We start from the raw sequence: 27,063 nt of genomic DNA, 5'->3' as shown, positions 1-27,063 counted from the left end.
GTGAGTACTCTTTACGGTTATCGTAACGAGCAGACGAGACAGCGATCTGACGACAACTGCCGCGGATGCCATAAATACGAACGTTCTTTCCATCAACATGACATACACACATGCACATATAGACACTTTACGTAAAATTTCCAGAAATTTTTCTACTTTTTGCGTGAGTGCTACGTATACAGTTCTTGTTGTGGCAAAACTTCCTTGCAGTCCAAGAGCTAGAGACGAAGCTCACGACTCGCCTTATCTTGCGCCACTAGACATCGATATAGTTCGGTCGCCCATTTAGCTCTTTACTCAAGACTGAACCTTTATTATGATTGTTAAGGAATAACTGGCATGTTCTGCTACCTGAACTTGCTTCGCGGCAATTAAAGACATGCTAGTGACCTACGGAAATTTATTAACTTTATTACTTTTAATAAAATGTATTGATGATTCTTTAAAGCGAGAGTTGGTCATGAATAAGTACATGATATATGATACATAATTATTCTTAACAAGAGGTCCTACCACCAGTAGTAACTCTCTTCGAGAGCATTAAATAGGCTAACATTGTTCGTTTCTCGTTTCTAGCAGCGGTTTCCCCCCGCGCCCGAGGAGGAGGGCGTGCTGGACCTGCGGGCGCGCGACCCCTCCGTCATATCGGTCGGCTCGCAGCACTCCGGCGCCTCGGAGCCCGCCGGGTACCTGGACGCCGTCAGGTCAGTCGCATCGAGACGATCCTACACCAGAAACCGTCCTTGTGGTTGCGATAAACGATAACTGTACCAAGTCTCGACTCTATGGGATAAACGACACGAGAACAGACCAGGAATGTAAATCGCGTAAACCAGGAATGTAAAAAAGAACAAAAACTTTTGAAAATATAACTGTACTGAGCTGTGATTGTGTCGATCCGCCCTGCTGCTTGTTGCAGTCCTTTATGGAGATGGCACAGCGGATTCCCTACCTTGAATCGGTCTTGTGAAAAGCTGACAATACTACATCAACTTAGGGAAGGTTGAAAGTTGAGAGCCAGAGCCACTAGTAGAGCTAGCGGAACGGTAAAGGATCCCAAGAAGATATGGCCGAAATTGCATAGTTAGGTAGTTAGTACATAGTGTAGTAAACTTTCATTGAACGGTTCCAAAGATGTGAAGTCGATCATTGTAATTTGGCGCACAATCAGGCGAGGGAATAGTCTAATAAACTAAATACAAATAAAATGTCAAATAGAGTATACGCTTGTGGGTCATATAGAAAACTGGTAGGCCTCTGAATTGAGCCCAGCAGCAACGGTGACCAGGTAAAATCTTTGAGTTACAGCCCTGTCGCTCTTATTGTCCTGCTGCTCAAGGCGATGGAGCCGTCTGGTCAATGGCAGGTAGCATGGCTTCCGTTATCTCACTCGCCGCTGGACAGAGATCTTGGAGAGTAAAGGTGGAGAGCCTTCATATCGAAGGCGTACAATAAGCTCTGGCATAAGGCACTTCTGTCGAAGCTGCTATTTGCGGATTTCCCGATAGTTTCTGCAAGTGGATCGCCCACTGTTTGAATGGACAGAGCGTCGCAGTCTACTGCTGTGATTGGTTACGTAGGTGTTCCGCAAGTTACGATGCTGTTTCCAAGGTTTTTGTACATTGCATGCAATACTTGCTATCGGTATATTTCGGGTCACTATTTCGAGTTGTGTTCGACGTCGAAGGCAATTGGGCAAAGCCACACTGACTTTTAAAATGTCGGGAGTCTTCGACAAGGCGAAACGGTAGTGTGACCCTGCATAAACGCGTGTTTTACAAAGCACAGGTCCGATCTCTCGTTGGGTTTGAAGTCGTCGTGGCCTAAAGGATAAGATTCCCGGTGCATTCGCATCGAGCGATGCGGCTTGCCGATGTTCGCGTCCCGCAGGCGGGTACTTTTTATGTGGGTTTAGTCGGCAGTCGGTTTTGCGGGGCAGGTTTCGCGTGGCTGAGTCCACGCAGCGCCTCACGCGCCTTTGTCGAGGCGTAGTTTCCCAGCAGGAACTGGAAGAGGAGGACCTCGGTCTTCTTCTTTTCCCTTTTGTTCTGTGGAGGCGCCGGAGTCCGACATAACTGGTCTGTGATCCCCCTTGACCGCGTATCCGTAAACGGATCACCAGCCTTAAAAAAAGGCAGGTACTTTGCACATAATGAAAGATAATTTTCATAAAGAAAGAATAACTTTGCATATTAAAAAATAAATTCACAAAATTTTTAATTTGCCTTATATTATATTATATATTTGCCCTATATTATATTATATATTTGAGACACATACTTCAACAGCTCGATTAGACGTTATCAATAAAAATTTCTGCCATTTTTAAGCCGGGACTCCCAAACACACACGAGGGGCCGCTCGGCGCCTACATACCGCCCCGCACCGCCCGGCGCTGTGTAACTTCTGATAAAGCTTACTAAAACATCTCTGTTTGCAATCATCTTAAAACCTACATAAGCTTTTCAATTCTTCCAATCATTATTTATTAAGCTTAAAACTTCAATTAAATGAAACTAAATTACAACAAAATTACTGAATCCACGTTACCCAATTCATATTTACACTAAAATTAACACTTGTATCAGACAGATACACCATATAAAATATATTAAAAAAAAGAAATCGTGAAATTCAATTTGATTACATCAATACGTTATTTGGAGTGAGTGTGTGTTTATTGTGTACATTACATTTGTCGAGTCGAACCGGAACTATGTTGTTTACCGTTTTCAATATTCGTAGGGGCCGCGTGTTTGCGCAGTGCTCGCCGGGCGATTTATTTATTCTGAGATAATTTTTTGCATTTATAGACGACTAGCTGTACCCGTCCGCTTCGCTGGGCATTTAAAATTAATATTAGTGTTTCTTACCCCCACAAACATTCTCATCATTAACGCCCCCGCAACTGGTGCAGGGAGTCCAACACTCATATAAATATTAGCCTATCCATTAAATACATGTATTTTATACATGGATATCAAGTTTCAAGTCAATCGGATGCATGGTTCAGTAGTTATAACGGAACATCCGTAATAACCACTGTAGATTTATATATTAGTATAGATTTTGAAGCCGAACTTTGATATCGCGGACAGACATCGGGTTGTCCGTGAGCACCTTCGACACTGTACCGCCCATAGTAATACAGTGCATCCTCGTTATAACAAATCGGAAGGGGACAAGCAAATATTCGTTATATCAAGTAATTCGGTAAACTGAGGTTAGGTTAGGTTGGTCTACCTAGGTCGTCGACCATCGCCTCGACGACCCGTGGGTCGGGCGTCCTCGGGGTGGCGCCGCGTGTCTGGTTGTAGTGTTGACCGCGGGAACCGGGAACCCCCCTACTCTGACCGGTTCTGACCCCGGACGGAGATCGGGTGTAAGAGTGCAGGGGAGTCGTTTAGTGGGTTGGGCCCGCGGTCTGCTCCCAACACCTTGCAAATCGTTAAGTCCACATACCTCGTAGGAGGTTGGGCCCCCAGCCCGAAGAAAAAAAAAAGGTTGGTCTACCTACAAACGAGGTAAAAAAAAAATAGTTTTATTCACCTCAATATTAGGTACTCATCTTGTTATAACGAACAACGTCTACTAATAAATAATAACACATTTTTATCAAATTACTGTATGTATATTCTATTTAAAAATAATTAGGTAGGTAATTAGAGGTATTTACACTTTTTTCGAAAATTCGTTGAAAATGCGTTATAAAGAGGTTGTTCGCAAGAAATCTTCGCAATGTAATGTTAAGGCTTTATATTGACTCTTAATTCAAAGACATAACGAAGAATTTGTTAAACCGAAGACGTCGTTATATTGAGGTTCGTTATATGTATTAAGGTTGCGCTGTATTTGGCAAATGTTTTTTGTACCGCGCATAATGTAATGCTATTCTAAATGAGTCGACGCGGGGTTCATCGCTCCCGCGGTCTCGTGTGACGCTAAGAGTTGTGTTGTGTTGAGAGAGCTATGCAGGCTACCCTTTGTTGTGCTTAATAAATCATAAATACTGCTAAAACTAGGCAAATTATTACTATTTATGTTATATGTTTTATCGTTTAGATTGTGAGAATATTTACACCCTCTATTTTTGAATAATACGTCGAGTCCTGAAGGATAGTTATTAGGAGGCTTGGTGAGCTGCAGAAAGGGGATTGCCCACTCTCCATAGTGTGCTAGGCCCAAGATGGACATCAAATATTACTATAAAAATGTACTGATTCAAATTCTTAAATGTATTGGATATCTAAAAAATATATTGAAATTGACGCCACTATTATAAGAAATATAATAAAAATAAAAACTCGTTTTGAGGTTAATTTTCTATATAAATAAGTGTCGGATTGTGAGATACTTCAAGAACTTTTCTTTTCTTAATGTTTAAGATGTTCCTAATGTATTTTTATCCAATAGGGTATAAAAACACACTTAATTCTTTAAATATCTATATTTTCTTCATCTTCATACACAATTAGTATCATCTAAAAATAGCAAAGGAGAGCATATACACGGTTTTAAATCTCGGTCAGGGTAAAACCACAATTCACACAATGTTTTTAGTCGTAGTATGAAACGTTATTGATAAAAGTAAAATAAATCGAAGAAAAATCAAAACACATCCATTTTGAACGCAAGCACAACACCACAAGCAGCAAGCGAAGTATCAGTCAGTCAGATTAAATTCAGTGTTGTCAGTATAAAGAAAAATAATTACATGAAATTCATATATCGATTATTTTTTTAAATAACCGATAATTGATTTATATCTTAATCTTTTTTTTACGAGTACACATTATTTTTTATGTTTTTGTCTTAGGTGTACATATTTAAATAACAATACTAGTAAAGTTTTTTTTATTGCTTAGATGGGTGGGCGAGCTCACAGCCACCCTGGTGTTGCTAAGTGGTTACTCGAGCCCACATACATCTACAACGTAAATGCGCCATCCACCTTGAGATATAAGTTCTAAGGTCTCAAGTATAGTTACAAGTTAAAGTCCAATGGGTATGTCTTCGATGTTATTTTATGTGCATAAAATCCATTAAAATCGTTTGATTAATGATAATACTTAAAATGATTTATTTATATGTTTTATTTATATACTCAAAATATTTACTTCATACGTAAAAGGATTTGAAGCTGGCAATATTTTTCCCACAAAAATAAAAATCCTTGTTTTTTCAATAGAGTTACTTTTTTTAAACTACTTATTGTAAACTATAGTGGCGCTTATTTGCAAGAAAGTAAATGCATATTTATTTATGACAAAATTAATGCACTAAGTATTTTTTCTATAATCTATTGTCCGCTTTGGGCCTAAAATGGGCCATCCCCTTTGCAGTTGTAATGTTCGCTTCGGGAATGGCTTTTATAAAATTGTAAAAGATCGAATTCAAACCGCTAGTAAATTATGAGCTGACACGTTTAGAGCAATCTTTTGGATGCGGATAGAGAGATTCTTTCCGTTTAATAACACCTTAGTAGTCCGTGACAACGAAACCCAAGATATTCAGAAATAATAAAATGATAATAATAATAAAACCAAAGAATCAAATTAGTGTTTGGGTTGAGCGAGTGGTGGCCAATTATGGCCGCTGTGCTGCAGAGATGCAGATGCTGCAGATACATACATACATACATACATAATGCAAGGTGGAGTCGTTTGGTGCGGTAGGGCCCTAAAATATCATTGGGCCCGCAGTATGCTCCTAACATCTGCAGACCGTCAAATCCCACATACCATAGGCGCGGACACCTCGTTGGAGGCTCGGACCACAGCCCGAAAAAAAACGTTCGTAGGTTAACTGTTGTGATACAATAATAGTCAATCAGCCTGCTGATATTATTGCTGGTAATTCTTTAACCCAACAGCTACTTGAAACCTAATTTAACAACAGGATGTGAAGCTGTATTAAATTGAGAGTGGCTAAATGAATCCGCACATATATCCTTGTCATTAGGGCTCCTACACAACTTAATGTTATAAATGGCTTGTTGACAAACTTGCGAAATTCGTGCTTGAAAACGTTAATATGTTATTAACGTTTGATTGTCGACACACGCTTATGATTCAATCGAACTCCGATTGGCCAAGAAGTAGGTGTGGATGTAACTGATTAGTATTGTATCTAATAATAGACTCGGCGTGTCCTCTGAAGGGTAAACAATCTGGCGAAGATGATGTTTGCTTTTAAATTTATCGGCTATTTTATGTCTTCAACTTGGAGGCTGGTCTTAGGCTGGTCAGGCTGCGAATTTTACTTTTGGTAAAATATATCCATTATTGTTGAGGTAGGACACGAATGTATAACAGTACAACATATTTCATATTTTCTGCTAATTAAATTTTTATCTTTTATCTTGAAACGAAGCACTAAAATTAAGTTTATGATAAGCGAGTATGACTATGTCCGTATCTGATTTTTAGTGTAGATTTTGTTTGGTATTTTTCCAGTAGTAGTGGAATTTTACATAGAAATTCTTTGTTTTATTTTTTTGGTCTGTTCTCGTCTCGATTATCAATATAATCCGACATCGTTACGCTGTATTGGATCACTGGCTGTTGCTATTTGAACGTGATGTTTGCATTAATTATGCCACACTATAAAGGTTTGGATGCGTCCACACAGTTACGTCACTCTAGACGTGTAACCACAGAATACATATTTGTCAGTCGACACATACCTTGTTGGTATATTTGATTTTTATATTTAGCGCGGATGCTGCGTTTGCTGATCTTGTGTCGGTTGCTAGGGAACAGATGACACTACGCAAACTGTGGGTTAAATCGTAATTAATATTCAGTAGATTTGGTTATTTCTTTTAAGTCTTTTATGTATATCACTACATAGTATAAAACAAAGTCGCGTTCTCTGTCCCTATATCCCTATGTATGCTAATAGATAGAGTGATTGAAGAGGAAGGTTTATAAGTATAATAACATCCATTAAATAATGGAGAAATCAATAATAAGTTACAGTTTCCGAGGCGAAGCGAGGGCGGGTCACTAGTCAATAATAAAACATCAAACAGACGGCAAATCATTGAAATGTCGACGACCGAAGGTGCCATCATCTTTAGTCGTCCGTGACCAAGATAACTGTACAGTGCTCGAAGCGTAGAAAAATATTTAAATGATTAAACTTTAACGAAACGAAGTTAGAATATAAAAGTACTTTTATGTATACGAGTAGTGGAAACTGCAGGAAAATGAAAATCGTTCTGAGATTACATGTACTACTTCTTTTCTATATCGTTCCCTCACTACTGAGGATCGCGACCACATGTGATGTTCTTCCACTGTGTTCGATTATGGGTGGCATGGACCGCATGGCACAGACTACCACCAAGTGCTTCTCTTACTAGAACTCACTATCTGGCTGGAGTTTTACTACTGTTCCGTATATTTACATATTATAGTCCTAGGGTCTTATTCGTAATGAATTATCGGGGCGTTATAAATCTGTTATAAGGTTGTCAAATGTGTTATACGCATAAAAAAAAAATGAAGACCATGTGGATAACTTATCTTATACTATACTACTATAACTTATATTATACTTTTATCAGTCGTATAATAGGGTGGGTAGGACCTCTTGTGAGTCCGCGTGGGTAGGACCATCGCCCTGCCTATTTCTGCCGTGAAGCAGTAATGCGTTTCGATTTGAAGGGTAAGGCAGCCGTTGTAACTATACTGAGATCTTAGAACTTATATCTCAAGGTGGATGGCGCATTTACGTTGTAGATGTCTATGGGCTGCCCTTCTTCAAACGAGGCTTGTGGAGAGTATTGAGCGGTAGGCAGCGGCTTGGCTCTGCCCCTGGCATTGCTGAAGTCCATGGGCGACGGTAACCACTCAACATCAGGTGGGCCGTATGCTCGTCTGCCTACAAGGGCAATACAAAAAAACTACTACTTAACACCAGGTGGGCTGTGAGCTCGCTACAAGGGCAATAAAAAAAAAACCACTTAACACCAGGTGGGCTTGAGCTCGTCCACCCATCTAAGCATAAAAAAAGGTCCCTTGTCCGGGCGTACACGATACTTTTTTTTTATTGCTTAGATGGATGGACGAGCTCACAGCCCACCTAATGTTAACTGGTTACTGGAGCCCATAGACATCTACGACGTAAATGCGCCACCCATCTTGAGATATAAGTTCGATACGGTGTACATTGCGCGCTGCGGCTGACGCGCAACGGTCCGCTTGCAGGTCGACGGTGTCGGTGTACTCGGGCAACTCCAACTCCAGCTCGGACCGCGACATCCTGGACCTGTCGATGCCGGACAAGAACTCGATGACGGAGGTGTGCTACGTCTGCGGCGACGAGTTCAAGCGCGGCACGCTCTACAACCTCAACACCAAGGAGCCCAAGGATAAAACTGTGAGTTCGCTCTGTCGCTCCGTCGCTTACAGGGGTACAACGTGGTGGATGAACAGAGGATTAACTTAATTTTACAATTTTAAGATATAATATTTAATTCATAAAAAATAACAGTTTAAAAAAAAATAAAAACTACAATAGCTAAACGAATCAGCAAATCGTTTTAGTTTTTAAATTTCGTTGATACATTGTATCCTTATTGGTCCTCGATGCGTGTACAAATTTTCAAGATAATCGAATGTCTTATATGTAATACAAAGATAAGAAGCAAGCTCGTAAAAGTGCGTTAAAATACATAATTATAATATTCTTTGTACTCGTAATTAAATTATGCTGTGGTTTGCGTGGTCGGTACCGATTTTCAATGTAATTATGTACACAAATAATCAAAATTGTGGTATATTCCGGGAACACGTGACAAACATCAACAATTTGAAAAACTAGTACCCGCCTACGGGATCCGAACCCTGACACAGTCGCACCGCGCGCTGCGCATATCCAGCGTCTTACCCTTTAGGCCACGACGACTATTCTGGAAGTTTCGAGTTATTTATTCTACAGTTTTCGTGACACACATGTGTCTATGCGTGATGATGACGTAGCCGCCGCAAACCTACCATATGACAATATTAGTGCTGACTATATCGGCTGGATCTGTGTACTTAGTGCGAGTTTTTTAACGTTCTCGATAGCGTAAAAGTTAACTAAAATATCTACGGAGTTGCAACGTTTGCCTGCGTTTGCCGCTAGGGGCGCTGCTCCAACTTCATACAAATTAGAATTTACTTTTACGCTATCGAGAACGTTAAAAAACTCGCACTAAGCACAGTAAGCGCGGGTGACACGTGACTTATTTACGAACGATCAGTCTGAGTTCATTACGCGAATAACATTTACAGTGCGATTATTTATTTCCTTGTTTTTATTTCTATACGATAATGGTTTCCGATTGAAGTCGATTTGTTTTTGTTTTTACTCATTTCAATCCTTGATTTCCATGTTGAAAAATATTGGCTTAAGATTCAGATTTAAAAGACTATCTCATTAAAGGACTATCTCACCTCAATTTGTGGTGGGTTTTTTCCACGAATGGCAAGATTCACGAGTCACGGATAAATAGTTATACATAGCAATAGGGTGGTTAAATGAAAACATAAAGACTAGCAACCTTGGCGTCCACGTACTAAATTCCCGTCCACTATCAGACTCACAGTATCTAACCTTGCGTCTTGACTTTTGACTTTCGCACGTACTATGTACTTAGATTAAATATCTATGAAGGTCATATATTTTAAAGCAACGACGTACTTTTAGTACCGGAATTCGGTTGAAGATCTATATATATTTAACCTCCGCGTCGTGGCTTCATTATCACTACATAGTATAAAACAAAGTCGCTTTCTCTGTCCCTATATACCTTTGTATGCTTAAATCTTTAAAGCTACGCAACGGATTTTGATGCGGTTTTTTTTAACAGATAGACTGATTGAAGAGGAAGGTTTATATCTATAATAACATCCATTAAATAGTGGAGAAATCAATAATAAATTACAGTTTCCGAAGCGAAGCGAGGGCGGGTCGCTAGTAAAGTATAAGACATCCGGTATAATCTTATCGAGCGATCCGACAAAGAACGTTTTCAAATCCCGCAGGCATTTATTTATCTAATTTACCACGTATTTGAGATATGTTCTTGAATGTGATCCACGGCGAGGAAATAGTATCGTGTAATAAAAACCAAAACTCTGTGGCGGGTAGCCATCATACAATGCAAAAATTTGACAGATGCCTGAATCTCGCTTACGACATTTTCAAGATAAGCTTGCATATATACAAGTTCCGAACAACGACATTTGCCGGTTATCGTTCTCGTCGAACCCGTCGCTTGCGACGAAAGGCTCGACGAGTAAATTAACCCACAGACACAGCTCATTGCGTAATTCTGCCTAGTTCAGCCGCGAAGCAGTAATAGGCACTGGTGTTAAGGATGGGGAACCGTTATGTTGTTGAGACGTATACCTCATGCCTCAAGGTTAGTGGCGACACCATGATGTCCACGGGCCCCGGCAACCACTTAACCCAGATTCTCCGTGAGCTTGTTCACTAATATTAGCAAAACGTCTTTTCTGTACATCTTTACTGTGTATATAGATGTGTATAGACAGGATTTAACTCGACCTAAATCAAACTTAACTATAATATAACAGAATACTTAGTGTATGATAATTTGATATATTATAAAGAGGAAAGATTTGTTTGTATTGAATAGGCTCCGAAACTACTGAACCGATTTGAAAAATTCTTTCACTGTTTGGAAGCTACACTATTCCCGAGTGACATAGGCTATAATCATTAAAAAAAAGTGTGGCACTCAGGAACTGCCGCGGTAAAGCTATTGTATAGCATTTTTTATCTACTTATGCAATTATAATTAGACAATGATAATTTAATATTAAAACAATAATAAAACAAGACCACGCTATATTAAACATTAATAAAAGCAAAACATTAACTGTCGCCTTCACACTCATAAGCTAGACCGCGCGAGAAAGAGATGGGCAGACTTTTCATGATGCGCACGCAATGTAACGTCACGCCACGCGCTTATTCACAAACACTACACAAGCGCAACGTGTGAATGTGTTGAACGCGCGCTATAAAAAGCTATGCAATAGCTTAAAAAGGATCCTTACTAAAACTCCGATAATGTAACCCAAGGTGTAAAAAAATTACCTAAAGTATTCTTTACATCACGTGCCCTGCGAAAACTGTTGATGATAGAATAAAATAATGTACTACGTCTTTGTAGAACACATTATTATTTACAAAAAGTGTCGCGACTGCATATGTCTAACTATTATAATTATGCCGAAATAAGTGTTCTTTTATTTAAAAAAATTAAACAACGTCAAATATCGTTGAAATTTTTGTTAAAGACCCGAGCGGAGCCGGAGCGTGCCGCTGGTGTATGATAATTTGAAAAGAACACTCGCGATGTTAGTACATATTTATTTGTGGAAGCTTTAGTTGCGTCGAGATAAAAACTAGAAATAATCGGTTGTGTTCCAACGTTATCAACACGAGTTTGTTTTACGCTTCAATGTACTACGGGGTGTATTTGTTTCTTAAACTACACATTAGTGATAAGCGATAGTTTGTTCAAAGCCTCCGTCGACCGAAAATTCTCCATTAGTTTTGATTTAATGAATTAAATTCACACACTTTCATATTTTTTATTCGAAAACTCCTGACCATACACATATTTTGTTCGCGTTATAGCAGCATGGTGCAGGCCATATCGGTCTCATGGCCTACCGGGTGTTGGGTATTTTACTGGTAGTTTTACTGGTGGTGGGATCTCTTGGGAGTCCGCTCGGGTAGCTACCACCTCCCCGCCTATTTCTGCCGTGAAGCAGTAATGCGTTTAGGCTTGAAGGGTGGGGCAGCCGTTGTAACTATACTGAGACCTTATATCTCAAGGTGGGTGGCGCATTTACGCTGTAGATGTCTATGGGATCCGGTAACCCCTTAACACCAGGTGGGCTGTGAGCTCGTCGACCCATCTAAGCATTTAAAAAAAAAAGAGTAGTCACTTGACTCCGTGTCGCCTTTTAGAACCGCAGCTACTGGATGATTGAGCACCAGTCGAAGCTACTTTCCGGTCTAATCTATCCTAATGTAACGACGGATCTGTCGCGGGCGCGTGGACTACGTAGGATACTGCGCTAAGCACTCGCGAATGACGACATTCACAAAGAATCTTGTCTCGGAACAGATAAAAATGTAGGAATCATTACTTGTTGACTTCTGTCTATTCGATAATGTAATACATCATTATCACTTTGATTGGTCGTTTTGCTTACACAGTTAATTACTATATAGTATCCAAACTAACGTTATAAATGTGAAAGTTAGTTTGTTTGTTTGTTTATTACGCTTTCACGTCTTAACTAATCGACCGGTCATTTTGTTTAAACGTTGTTCTGGGTACGGACATGGACGTCTTCATCCAAAAAAGTGCTATTCACGAGGAATATATTTTGTTACTATTGCTTTGACTTCTTCAAAGATACGAATCTCGCTGCGTAGTTCATTGGAGTTAAAACTGCAATTAAATTATACACTCAGGTTATAATTATACGTCTTAATACTTCTCTACTTCGGATTGTCGATAATCCCATTCTCTCGGATCGTTTGGAGCCTCTGGGTCTGCGGAGGGACTTCGGTTCCCTCTGTATTTTGTACCGTATGTTCCATGGGGAGTGCTCTGAGGAATTGTTCGAGATGATACCGGCATCTCGTTTTTACCATCGCACCGCCCGCCACCGGAGTAGAGTTCATCCGTACTACCTGGAGCCACTGTGGTCATCCACAGTGCGTTTCCAGAGATCTTTTTTGCCACGTACCATCCGGCTATGGAATGAGCTCCCCTCCACGGTGTTTCCCGAGCGCTATGACATGTCCCCAAACTAACGTTATAAATGTGAAAGTTAGTTTGTTTGTTTGTTTATTACGCTTTCACGTCTTAACTAATCGACCGGTCATTTTGTTTAAACGTTGTTCTGGGTACGGACATGGACGTCTTCATCCAAAAAAGTGCTATTCACAAGGAATATATTTTGATACTGTTGTATCGCGTCGTGTGAAAAACCGTTATAATCTAAATGGAGGTAGTTAAAATTTTCTTTTTTACCTTTTTTATTTTATTGCTTCGATGGGTGGATGAGCCCACAGCCCACCTGGTTTTATTATAGATATCTACGACGTAAATGCGCCACCCATCTGAGATATAAGTTCTAAGGTCTCAATTATAGTTACAACGGCTGGCCCACCCTTCAAACCGAAACGCATTACTGCTTCACGACAGAAATAGGCAGGGCGGTGGTACCTACCCGCGCGGCCTCACAATAGGTCCTACCACCAGTACTTCAAACGGAAATTCGTTTTCATGCCACGACACGTCGGGAACTGTAATACCTCTAATGTAAATATGTTTTAAGAAATCCAACTAGAGTGGAAGTCGTGACAATCACGTCCCTGACGTCACAGACTCGCCTTGTAGCAAACAGCCAGTAAATTGAAACATCTCCGCTGCGCGAGGCTATCGGGGGTCGTCGCAGGTCGGAGGTCGGAGTGTATCGCAGTGGAAAACATCTTCTCATATACGTCGAACCTTGTGAACCGGGGTCGAGAGGGTTATCGTCCGTTCGTCACATGGGACCGACGCACACCAGCCGCTCGACGGCTTCGGCACGGATGAAAGTTGTCATTCACAGATCTTGATTACTGTCCAAACAAGCAAATAGTGTATCCGTGTAAACTGCTATTGCGAATATCGAAACGCGATTCACACGAAAAAATGGGCTTTATGATGATGAATGGTGTATACGTAAGAAAATGATCGTGTTTTAAAGTTAAACTTTTCACGGCATTAGATACTGGGAGGGAGAGCTCGCGGGGTCGACATTTGACATGACACTGGGGAATGGTTATGGTGAGCTTCAGTAACGATCCTTAAAACAAGTGTGTCGTGTTGGGGCGAGGGGGTGTGTTATATAAGAAAACAAGAATAATAGCACGAAAGTAAGAAGTTTATATTTGTTACTTAAGTTTTGATAGAGTAACACAGGTTCCACTTTTAAATCAGAACATTTTGTTATTCATACGAAAAACTTTATCGTCGCACGTTGACGCTTCAGTGCTGACGAGTTCATTGGTCTGGTCCGGATCAGAAGAGGGGTTTTAATCTCGTGCTCACGTAGTTGTTCCGTTAGAACACGCGTTCGGAAAACTTTATAGTTTAACGATTGGTATAAAAGAGTTTCTCGAGGGTTAGTTTGTTGTCTCAGCCGATAACGTCGTTTCTAGTCTCTCAGGATTCTTTGTTGTGGTAAAGGGTAAGGCACTGGGACCGATATCAGTGGTGAATGTCAGAGGAAGCGCGATAGGACACGATTCTGTAGCGTTCCTAAATAAAGCACACGGACAACGAATGACGTTGCGCAGTATTGGGTCGGGTAAAGTGTAGAGTGCACTTTATCATTATGTTTTGTAAGATCTTTGACCTTGAGTGCGACTGTGAGGCGATGTTTACGAAACGATACCACGCCGTTAGTCTCATTAGGATGCTAATTATTGTGATAACGTTTAGATTTTGACTATATTTAATTATTGAACGTTACGCTGATTTATTTGCCCCCGTTTTGTTTAAAGTTTATGCATCGATCGGATTAGTCATTCAGGCTTTGTTTGAATCAACCGACTCATTGAATCTGGGTATTGGTGATGTTATCGCGAAATAAAACTGTCCTGTTAATCTATATATGAGTCGTCTATTATCAAAGGTGGCAATCTGTGCATTTGGACAAAAAAAATTTATTAATATGTCAATACAGATTGATTTGAATATAATCGTCTCCTTCAAAGAATACGGTTCAAAACCTGCATTAAATAAAGGTTAATAGTTAACCTGTTATTCATCTAAGATGTCGTTCCGAAGAGTTTTGTGACTGCCAATGGAATACAAAGTCAATAATTCGGTTTTCTGATTTACCAATCATTATCCAAAAGTCAGATTGCCGGCTTTGATAATAGTCGACTCATATATAAAAATGAATTGCTGTTTGTTAGTCTCGCTAAAACTCGAGAACGGCTGGACCGATTTGGCTAATGTTGGTCTTGAGTTATTCGTGGAAGTCCAGAGAAGGGGTTTAAAAGGTGAAAAAGTATGAAAATGCTTGGAATTAATATAAAAACAAACAATTTTGTTTTTCGTTAGATGTGTCCCCTTGATGTGTCTTTTATTTATCGATTCAGGCACTACGAAGTCTGCCGGGTCAGCTAGTTTAATATAAAATTTAGCGTATCCAAGTCTAATTAAATGTTTTAACTTTACTGACAACTGATCGAGTTTTAAGTTAAATAAAATTTAATTATTTCTAATACGCTTATGGTAGAATTTGTGTGTCTGTGTAACGGAATCTTTGAACGCGATTTCCACCCATTTCTAAACGTCGGATCGGTTTGAATCTAAGCACACGTATCGAGGACCCGCGACCATACAACGATCTAATAAAATTGGCCAGTTATCCTGATCAGGATCGTCAGGAATAAAGCTGTAAACACAGTAGTGTCTTTCGCAACACGCCTGCCGCCGGTTTTGGATATGTTGGCCATTTCTCAAGCTCCTTCTTTGTAATCAAACCTTAGTTCCCCGTTAGAACCCTCGTAGTCCTACCATCACCTACCATAAGTTAGAAGAACTTGATTGACAGGGAAGTCCTGTGTAATGGTGACGCATCAAATAAAATAAGAATAAAAAGACGAATTCGTATTGACGCTGGGTAGGTTTGCGTTGTTGTAGTTCCGGATGGCGCAATGTAAATTGAATTGTGACATTACAATAGCTATTGGGCAATAAATTTCTGTTTCTTGTTTTATTTAAGATCAATACTGTGAATTTTCTAAAATGGAGATAATAGTTGCGCCAATTATTATATCGGAACGACAAATTACTTATCTGAACCTCGGATGAGATAATTCAACTGATTGACAAGATAGCGCAGGGCGTCTCTTGTCCTTGCGCCCACAGGATAGCGGACCGGCGGCATCGGCGACCCGACCACTGGCCTACCGTGCAGTTTAGTTTAGTGGTGGCCAGTGTTAAGCGGTAGTTTTTTTTTTTTTCCTACCTAAGCTGAGTTAAGTTTAAGTCGTCGTGGCCTAAAGGATAAGACGTCCGGTGCATTCGTATCGAGCGATGCACTGGTGTTCGAATCTCGCTGGCGGGTACCAATTTTTCTAATGAAATACGTACTCAATAAATGTTCACGATTGACTTCCACGGTGAAGGAATAACATCGTGCAATAAAAATCAAACCCGCAAAATTATAATTTGCGTAATTACTGGTGGTAGGACCTCTTGTGAGTCCGCACGGGTAGGTACCACCGCCCCGCCTATTTCTGCCGTGAAGCAGTAATGCGTTTCGGTTTGAAGGGTGGGGCAGCCGTTGTGACTATACTGAGACCTTAGAACTATATCTCAAGGTGTGTGGCGCATTTACGTTGTAGATGTCTATGGGCTCCAGTAACCACTTAACACCAGGTGGGCTGTGAGCTCGTCCACACATCTAAGCAATAAAAAAAAAAAAAAAAAAAAAAAAAAAAATGTGGTTATAGAGAAATTAAGAAATAAATTATAAAGCTACATTATAATCTGTTTCACATTTGATGCGCTGAAAATTCGATTTTTTTTTACTGTGAAATAATTACTTTAATGATAAATTATTTTTTATTTTTTGGTTCAGCTAGCTACAAATGCGAGTGTTTTGATTATTGAAACGATTATATATTTATATGCATAGACGGGCAAACAAGCTGACGGCCCATCTGGCTTAAAGTGCTCACCGAGCATTTTCATATTTATCTACCATTTAAACCTTCTCTGGACTTCCATGATTAATTCAAGGCCAAAATTAGCCAAATCGGCATAAGCGTTCTCGAGTTTTAGCGGGACTAACGAACTGCAATTCATTTATATATATATATAAATAATTGAATCCTTCATAAGGTGCTAAGTTAAGTTGCATCAGCAATCGTGTGTAAGTGACATATTAATTTGAACCTTAAGTTTCAGGCAAAGCAACCCTATTTCCCGATCTTCGGCGAGCAGCACCCCCGGCCGCCGCGCTCCCGGCCCAAGGACGCGCAGGGCACCGTGCGGGCCTGCAGCGCCTGCCACCACCACCTGCTGCAGCAGTGGAACACCTACCAGGTACCGCATCCTCCGCCTCTAGGGACGACCCGGCTGGGCTGCTTCGGAGTATTAAGCGGTAGGCAGCGGCTTGGTGCGACGGTAACCACCCACTATCAGGTGTGCTCGACTGCCTACAAGGGCAATAAAAAAAAAAGAAAATTTCTCCAAACATTTAATAAAATATACTACGACCATCACCCTGCCTATTTCTGCCGTAAAGCAGTAATGCGTTTCGGTTTGAAGGGTGGGGCAGCCGCTGTAACTATACTGAGACCTTAGAACTTATATCTCAAGGTGGGTGGCGCATTTACGTTGTGTATGTTTGTGGGCTCCAGTAACCACTTAACACCAGGTGGCCTGTGAGCTTGTCCACCCATCTAAGCAATAAAAAAATGGGGAATGGTCCAATGGCGGAAAATGTCCATTCCATCATAATAAAACGCGAGTTATCCAGAATTTACGATCTATGTATTATAATAGTATGCATTTAAAATTTTTAAAAGCGTGTTGTAATACTTAGTATTGCTGTACTGTTTGTAAGTCGATAAGAAACATTTACGTTCCATTCAATTGTAAAGTTCCATCGCGTTGTGTACAGTTTGTTTGTCGCGGCGACCGTCGCCACGCGCTACGAAGTACTACGAACATTCACGTGAGATTTAGATTTTGAGAACTGTTTCGTGAAATGTCCCTCCGCACACCGAGTTTACCTATAAAGTACAACTGTTTTTTAATTCTAAACTTATTGTTAAAATTGAAACTATTAAAAAATCTTAAAACTAAAGCTACATTTCTTTATGAAATTTATAAACAAAATCTTTTACACTGACCAAAACATTACACAAATGTCTGTTCGTATAACAAGAGATTGTGATCTGTCAATTTTATTTAAGAATACGTTGACAACTGCTTCTCAAACTTTACACTTCGAGTCGGAGGAAATTTAAAACTAATCTATATATTACCTAAAAGAAAGTCGTGTTAGTTACACTATTTATAACTCAAGAACGGCTGAACTGATTTGGCTGAAAATTGGTGAGGAGGTAGCTTAGAACCAGGAGGAGGACATAGAATACTTTTTATCACATTCCCGTGGGACTTGACAAAAAACGTGGTAACTATAACAAAACGCAACTGACAGCTAAACGTAATATATTCTATGGTTAATTGTGTTAATTATAGTAGAATTTTGAAGTTGACTGGTTGATGTGTTTGAAACAAACCGTGTGGCGGAACAAAGTTCGCCGGGTCTACTAGTTTTGAATAAAATAAAAAAATGCGTATATATTCGTGGAGCATATAAAGTGCCTTTAATGAATTGTTTCGTTTACATTAGCCTATATCAGATAGAGATTAGTTCCGAGACACGCCCCGGGTGGTTCTGTACTACCACATTAGTATGTACTGGCGACACGTGGCCAGCGAAAGCTAATATATCTGTTACATCACGCACTTGACTCGAATGAATCAGGGATCAATGAAAATGTAACCTCTGTACACGCATCTCGCACGTGAGCACAGACTAAGGTGCCGTCCGTACAATGTTATATAATGATGTCTCTCTTGTTAATTATCGCGGGGTCGTGTCGGGTCTGCGATTGTTTCTAGATAGACCAATTTATTTCTCGTTATACAAAATGAACTTTGGGAGGGGTAGTACACGCGTTTTGCTGCGACAGTGCGGCGTGCCACTTATAAACAATAAAAAAACACACACACAATAACAAAAACAATAAAAAATTATAAAATAAAATAAAAAACAAGACGGGCCGTGCGTCATCCAAAAACCTCGGGGTTCTGTTTTATCGGCAACCACACTCGTTTAACTCTACTGTTGTCAAAATTATACAAATTGTTTGAAATAATAAAATAAAATGTAGTTTATTTGTCTCTCCATACGTGTAGTTCGAATTTTCCATCATCATCATTCTCCTGCCCTTCTCCCAGTCACCTGGGGTCGGCGCAACATGTTTTCTCCTTCCATACTTCTCTATCATATACCATTTCTGCGCTCACTCCCCTCTTACACATAACGTCTTTTACGCAATCCATCTATTTTTTCTTAAGTCTACCTCTTCCTTTAGTGTGGTTCGAATCTTCCGTATCCTAATAAATGAGGTACTACCTATGCGGGTCTACAACGATCCAACCCGATACGATGTATGTAAATTCTGCGGGTTTCATTACACTACGCTACGTTAAATACGAGTATGTATCCTTGGATAAAAAATTACTCGCCTGCGGGATTTGAACACCACCGTAGCTGCATCTCCTCAGAATTCCGTGGACCGCGCACCGTATTAACATTTCGATCCTGAAAGAACTCAACATCAAGGAGAGACTATCGTCAACAGTCCAAATACGAATCCTCAAGTTCTTCGGGCACATCACTAGTAATGAGGACTCCATTGCGCGGTTGGTGGGTCAAGGGAAAGTCGAGGGCAAAAAATCTCGCGGACGATCTCCAACACGATGGACCGACCTCATAAAATCTGTGACTCACTCCAACATAAATAATTGCTCTCACTCTGCGAAACATCGTGCCACATGGCGTCGCATCGGTATCGCAGGATCCGACTGATACATGACCACGACCACTCTGTCAAGAGTGTACGAATAGGAAGGAGAAGTAGCTGCATCGCCAGCAGAATAACACCGGGCGTCTTTCCTTTTAGGCGACGATGACTTCAAGAGTATCATCCAATTAAGGATTGAAAACTAGCTATGTGTCAAATATCTATAATAGCTTTGCATCAAATTTGTGTTTTTTTATGTTCTTCGTTTCGAGTGAAATAAAACAAGTATTTCGATAAACTAAAATTAAGTTTTCATGGTCATTTGAAATGAATATATCGTTATTATAACTGTTTCTCTCGTCGGTTCAAGGTCTCGTTAGAATGTTCCAAACAATAGGAGCACGTCTATATTTTTATGGACACGTGTAAAATATATTTCAAAATTCTAAAAGGTAAACAAACCTATTTGATTTGAATTCGTATTTTAACTAAGCAAGATTACGGAATGACTTAAATCCGATGCTAGATTTTTATATGATTTTAAGGAGCTTCTGTCTTGATTTGAACTACATAGAGCGGTGGGTCTTGGATTGTGTAATTCGGATAAGAGTCTTTGAAAAATAATATCACACACACACACACAATATTGCACAATAATATGGCTCCTACGATATAACTGTATAAGTTGCTACTTATTTTGTATTTACCTGTATATTTTTAGTATTTATTATCTTATATTGTTTTTATTTTTCACATGTGTATATAAGTATATATTTTTATGTAAGTTTATTAAGATATAGCACCGTCCATGCTAGTTTGCTTATTCCTCTACCTGCAAGGTTGCCTGCTAGAGATCGCTTTCAGCGATAAGGCCGCCAATTTATGTCACCGTCTATTATTTGTTTTATATGGTTACTCTGTACATGTGGTGTCAAATAAAAAGTTATATTATTATATTATTATCAATATGTATCACGAACTACGGGTGGATAATGGGGAAGTACTTCAGGTTAGAGCCCCGTGAGCTCATCTACTCGCCTGTTTATGCTGGCAGGGTGATTATTTACAGAAGACGGTGTAATTGTCACGTGAGATTAAACGCTCTCCTGTGCTTACCGCTAATTCTATACGAAAAAGAAATTTGACAAACGGGTTCACAAGAGATGCCCCGGCAAGTGACCATACACTTTAAACACTAAAAAAATTTCAACTTTATAATTAATTTAATATTAATAGAAATAATTTAGATGAATAAAAAATGTATTTTTCAAAATAAAAACATAAATAAAATAAATAAAAAATAATTATACTTTAAACAATAAAATCATTTAGAAACGGATTCAAGGATGGCTTTATGCAAAGATGAAGTCGTTATGATGAAATGAATAATTCAAGAAGTGATCGTAAAAATAATATTTGCATTTATATAGATCGTACTATATTGTTGCGACACGTGAATGTTGTTGACGATAAAACCGTATCTTAAATGTAAGATTTAATAAGTTGAATTTAAAGAAATGATGACCTAGTTATTTCGATTTCTCGTAATTTTTATGTATGAAATACAATAACATGTTAATTATTATTGAATCGGCTTCTTAAACGCGAGCATGGTATAATTTGAAGATCGAATTGTTTGATATTTTATATACGGCCAGTGGTTACAAGACCTTATAGCCTAACTCAAATACGTATGGAGTTCGTAAAAAATTACAATATTCTGTCATATGAAAAACGTCATGAAACAAAATGAATTTGATTAATTTGATTCTTTAGTCATTTAGGATGGGATAGGAGGAGAGGAGATATAATAGAATTGTCCCAGTAATATGGTGGTTATTTACTAAGAGGTCAGTGGAGTTTTTGAAGAACCCGGAAAGCCACGACCAGCTTTATTTTTTAATTTTCCGACATTTTTACACCTTGACAGATATATTGTTAACAAACCACGGTTATAACACATTTAAACCGGAAAATAAAACAAATCACGCAACTTCGCTCCTCGCGTTCCCCACCCAAAAAAAATCTCTATTGTTGATAGCACAGGCTGGTGAGACCAGAAAATTAATTCGTTACTTTGCATCCATAGTCCATACCAATATGCATCCATAAACAAATTTTATATTGATGCATGCCTTCCCGGGATCCTTCAATTATTGCATTACCACCGCTTCGGAATACAGTTTGATTACCGAAAAGAACCTTCTAGAATCTCTAGACTTACTCATTTCCAAATGTATATATGATCGTTCCCAAAAGTATCAATATCTTTGTTCAGGCCAACATCTACCATAAACTAAATTATCTGGGTTGGACATAATTTTGACTTTATCAGAACAATAACTTTCTTCTCTAAATAACTCACATTTACTTCTTGATTTGAGTGTAACATTCTTGCGCAAAGCTTTTGATGCGGTTAGGAATAGGAAAATAAATGAAATTATCAAATGAAATGAAAAGTCAAACTGCATTGGAAATACAGTTAAATATGATTTAATAAAATATACGTAATTTGATTGTTGTAAAGATATTGGATACGGGAATGTTTATTAATTACACACAAGTAAATAATTATAATTGATCTCTTTGCTTATCCCCGTTTGCACTCCGTTATTATGTTTAGGTTTTTAGCTTGTATTTTTAATGAAATAGTGTTGGTTTTAAGTTTAATAATTTTGTGTATATGTATATCTTTTTTCGCGGAATTTATGTTGAAATAACCATGCCTTGCCACTACCACAACTTGGACGACTCTAATGACCATCATGAATTAATCATTCCAAATAACACATTTTTATTAATCGAAGTTCACCCTAGATATCTTATAGTTTCTTTAAATTAAGATCGGTAAAAAGGTACAGTCAGCTTCAATCTCAAATATCGACTGCTCATCGATATCGTTAAGCTATCACAATAATACGATCGTTGTGTTCGACAGTGACTTATTGTGTTCGGGGTCCTGCTGTCTGACCCACAAACAGTGTCAACAGTGGACAGCACTCTGTCGCGCGATACATACAGGAGCTCACTAGCGGCCAGTCGCGGCCGCGTACGTGTTGCGAGACGCACGCGCCGACAGTGTGTGCTATCGATGACTTATCGATGTCTCTTTCGTTATCGATAAACTATTTATGTGTGATAATGTGCCTAAGGAACGTGCGCTGACGATGTGTTACAAGTGTGGCGATACAAAATAATAAAAAAAATTCAAAAGTTATTTGTCTGGTGCTCAGTGGTGAATTAGTATTGTGTATGTATTTAAAGGATGAGATGTCGATTCGCACGTGTGGGAAGGAGGATGCTCCTCTTAATTGCAAGGTGAATCTATTAAACTGTTTAATTTTGGGAGTTTTAACAAGAATGCGCTAAAATTAAGTTATGGCTTAAAAGAATGGAATCTTTTTTTAAAAGCGTAAATGTGTAGACAAACTTATGGTCTAATTTTCAATGATCATCAGATTCAGTCATGGATACCTCAATGGCACCGTCTATCTTGAGACATTGTCTAAATTTCGTTTTAACGGAAATAGCTACTATCTCAGGAATCTGCAGGACGGTGGTCTCAAGCCGTATAGGGTTCTCGACACGCCCTAACATTTGTTCATGCGTAAGATAGATACTAGGTACAAAAAGTTGAAGATATGAAAGTAGTACTAGCACCTTCACCAGGAGTGAAATCACTCAGTCGTTCTTTATCACAAAATATATTCTGCCTTGGAATTGCTGTGAAGTTCTCGTGATGAGACTTGGTCGCAGTGTAGTCATATAATAACAGTGCTGCAATCCGCGATCTGGTGCGGATTTTGAAGCACTTAGAATGTGTCTGAACTGCAGACGATTGATTGTATCCGTCGCATTGTCAATGTTGACGAAAGACAGCGGCTACGTTCCACGTGTGAGCCAGCTCATCTGCCATCGTAGACAAATAACATGGATTAACTTATAAATATTAAATAAATAAATATTTACTAACAATCACGCCACGTTAACTGATCCCGTGCTAAGCTCGTAAAGAACTTGTGTTACAGATATTAGATAACGGAAATAAATATAAGATTTTTTTTTATTATACACATACACATACATATACTTAATCCTGGAAACACTGGAAAATACATTTTATATTTAACATACAAATATCTTCCCTTGGCGGGATTCGAACCCGCGACCCCCTTGTGTAGTGACCATGTCACTTACCACTACACCAGAGGGCCGTTAATATTGGATCAGTGCTATAGAAAAATACCTTGTCGGTGCTTCGTATTGCGAAGTGATTATCTATCGGATTTATTGATATAAAATTTATAAGTGAATCGATATTGATTTAAATTATTTTATTAGATTCGAGAAACGTACCTACATCCAGTACAAACCAACACAAACCGTGATAGAGATACAGAAAAATTTTTGTTTGCTTCTAAAATAAATATCCACACATTTAAAATAAAAAATTGTAATCTTTTAAATATTCACGATTTAATATTAATAAGGTTTTTATCGGTTACATCATTAAAAAAATTCGGAGATAATAATTTTAGAAATGAATTTAATTTCATCTCTTTTTTTAATTCAGTTATCTCAAATTTGTCTGCCATCTCAGCGTCGTAAATTCCATACTTTTTCACAGATCCCTATGCAAAGGGTTTGCGCGTTATGTAAGAATGTATGTAATGCACGTGTCAGACAGTTCCGTTATTTATTTACCATTGTTGATATAATTTCTGGTAGTGAGTGTACTCCACACATTGCCAATGACAGCGTCGGTAACTACCTAATCAAGTAGGCCGAATGTTCGCTTGTCTGCATTACGAACAAAACAACAGTTATAATTTAACTAGCTTTTGCGCGCGACTCCGTCCGCGTGGAATACTTACTTTGGCATAACGCTAAATTTTACCTCCCACAGAGAGAGTGAAAATATTTTTGAATTATAGAATGTTAAGGAGCTATTTAAACCCCTATTTTGAAACATTCTTTATTGGTGCTCCACTTGTATTGGTCTTACTGTGATATTATACGGCCTATAGCCTTCCTCAATAAATGGGCTATCTAATACTGCAATAATTTTTCAAATCGGACCAGTAGTTCCTGAGATTAGCGCGTTCAAACAAACAAACTCTTCAGCTTTATAATATTAAAGTATAGATTAGGTTGATAATATGAATAAATACAATGTTTTTGTATTTGTCTGGGCCGCAATACTCTTAAGGGGACGGTTTTAATGCTAGAAATAATCAAGACCGTAGTTAGATAATAAACTAAAAAAACAAATCTGAAGGTCGCATTCGTATTTAATCAGCGAATTGAAGCAGCGCGATTAAAATATCTTCCGTTTATCATACACGCAGAGTTCGTTAACCTCTGACGTGTCACGTGTTTTAACCATTAACGAAAGATCTTTTATATTCTTTTTACTGGTGGTAGGACCTCTTGTGAGTCCGCGCGGGTGGGTACCACCACCCTGCCTATTTCTGCCGTGAAGCAGTAATGCGTTTCGGTTTGAAGGTTGGGGCAGCCGTCGTTACTATACTTGAGACCTTAGAACTTATATCTCAAGGTGCGTGGCGCATTTACATTGTAGATGTCTATGGGCTCCAGTTACCACTTAACACCAGGTGGGCTGTGAGCTTGTCCACTCATCTAAGCAATAAAAAAAATAATTAAACTTGATTTTTTAGCTCCATAGTGATAAGAATCATCACATCGTTTTCGGGAATAGTTCAGAAACACTGCATATCGCGTGTAGCTTACAACTCGCGTGCGGTCGCTCGTGAAAAACGCTCTCAACCGACTCAGGCTTAAAACTAGTTCACGGAGCGATGTAATGATAATTTCGCACAACTAACAGTTTGACGGAACCAATATTGGTCGTGTTCATTGACATGTTTTGTGGGTTATGTACACACTATACTATGTTATTTGTTAGCCTTTGATATTATCGCGCCGAGTCTCGTCGGCTTTGTAAACTGCATCATGGAGGCGGTCGGGTTCGGCCGTTTGATGCCATATCTTTATTTGTATTGTAGACAAGAAATTATTAGCACGGATTATATTACCGTAAGGTAACATATTTAACGTTAATTGTATTGAATAGAAACGCGCATTCATATTTTTTTGTTGTTGACGTAGGTCCGTAATACGGTTTTTTTATTAGGCTCCAGTAAACACTTAACACCAGGTGGGCTGTAAGCTGGTATACTCATCTAAACAATAAATAAAAAAAGAAACGTACCAGCCGGCTCTGAAATTACCTACCCTCCCCCAGCGTTCTGAGCGCTATGACATGTCATCCACCATCAGGCGATGCGTAGATGCATCCACGTTCGTTAGCAATTTTTTTACATAGAATGTCAGAGCTCTACATGTCAAGTGCTAGGCATCGTTCACACCAACCGATTGCCCGCCGCCGACTGTAAGTTTTTTTTTTTTTTTTTTTATTGGTGCTGATAGTGAGAATACTCACAGTCGGCGGCGCACAATCGGTTGGTGTGAACGATGTCTTAATGTTTGAGGTGCTTCAACGTCGGTTGTTGAGATGGCAATTCATATAAACACGACAGATGGACTCGTGCCTCGCAATCAAAACGTGAAATACCTATGTATATACAAAATTATTTTAACGCTTCAATAAAAGTGGTACATAATAAAACTAATGTGTGCACAGTTGCGCGAACAAAACCGTGACGTGTCTCTGTACTGTTGGCAGAGAAATCTATTGTTGTAAGGTTTGCATAGCTGTTTACGGTCTGTTGGTACAAGTCTCGATTGCTTAACGCGCGGTACGTGTGTTCGTATTGTATTGCATCTGTACATATGAGTGTCTGTTTGATTTTAAAATTAGATATTTTTTTTTGAGTTTTCTGTCTCTTTCTTTGTGTTCAAACGGACGCTAGGAGTGTGGCTTCTCCCTCTCACTTTGAAAGTCTATTAAGTATCTTTATATTCCAGAAAATCATTCCTGATTAACTTTAATGTTTCCCGAGCTTTGATTGTAGATTTAGTTTTATACAACACTAGCGACCCGCCCTCGCTTCGCTTCGGAAACATGAAATTTTATTATTGATTATTTACGACATCACATTACTCGTAGAAACCTCAAAAATATTAGTATTTCTCCACTATTTAATGGATGTTATTATACATATAAACCTTCCTCTTCAATCACTCTATCTATTAAAAAAAACCGCATCAAAATCCGTTGCGTAGTTTTAAAGATTTAAGCATACATAGGGATGTAGGGATAAAGAAAGCGACTTTGTTTTATACTATGTAGTGATAAAACACACACAAAGTTAGCTCTTTTAAATTTGTCAATGGATGGTATAAAACCACAAAAAAGAAACACGTGTAGCAGTTGTAGAAATTATAAAATAGTTCGAGTGCCTTGCGCTTTCAGTCGCGTTCAAC

At 39.0% G+C, this 27,063-nt stretch overlaps 1 protein-coding gene across 8 annotated transcripts in view; it reads left to right on the top strand.

The window, feature by feature from the left end:
* LOC101742101 (uncharacterized) overlaps positions 1 to 27,063 on the top strand; it is a 166,735-nt gene that overhangs the window by 65,664 nt on the left and 74,008 nt on the right. For 2 of the 8 annotated variants that reach the window (XM_038018077.2, XM_062674228.1), the window contains exons 5-7: positions 577 to 704; positions 8,214 to 8,385; positions 17,021 to 17,158. In XM_038018077.2, coding sequence (XP_037874005.1) covers positions 577 to 704; positions 8,214 to 8,385; positions 17,021 to 17,158 — 438 coding nt within the window. Of the gene's footprint in view, positions 1 to 576; positions 705 to 8,213; positions 8,386 to 17,014; positions 17,159 to 27,063 lie in introns of all 8 variants that reach the window. The other 6 variants (XM_062674229.1, XM_062674227.1, XM_062674226.1 and 3 more) reach the window with 3 other exon arrangements.

This window comes from Bombyx mori, chromosome 20, assembly GCF_030269925.1.
Source record: "Bombyx mori chromosome 20, ASM3026992v2".
Classification (NCBI taxonomy): Eukaryota; Metazoa; Arthropoda; class Insecta; order Lepidoptera; family Bombycidae; genus Bombyx; species Bombyx mori.
Note: the sequence above shows the minus strand (reverse complement) of the source record. Positions and strands in the feature narration are given on the sequence as shown.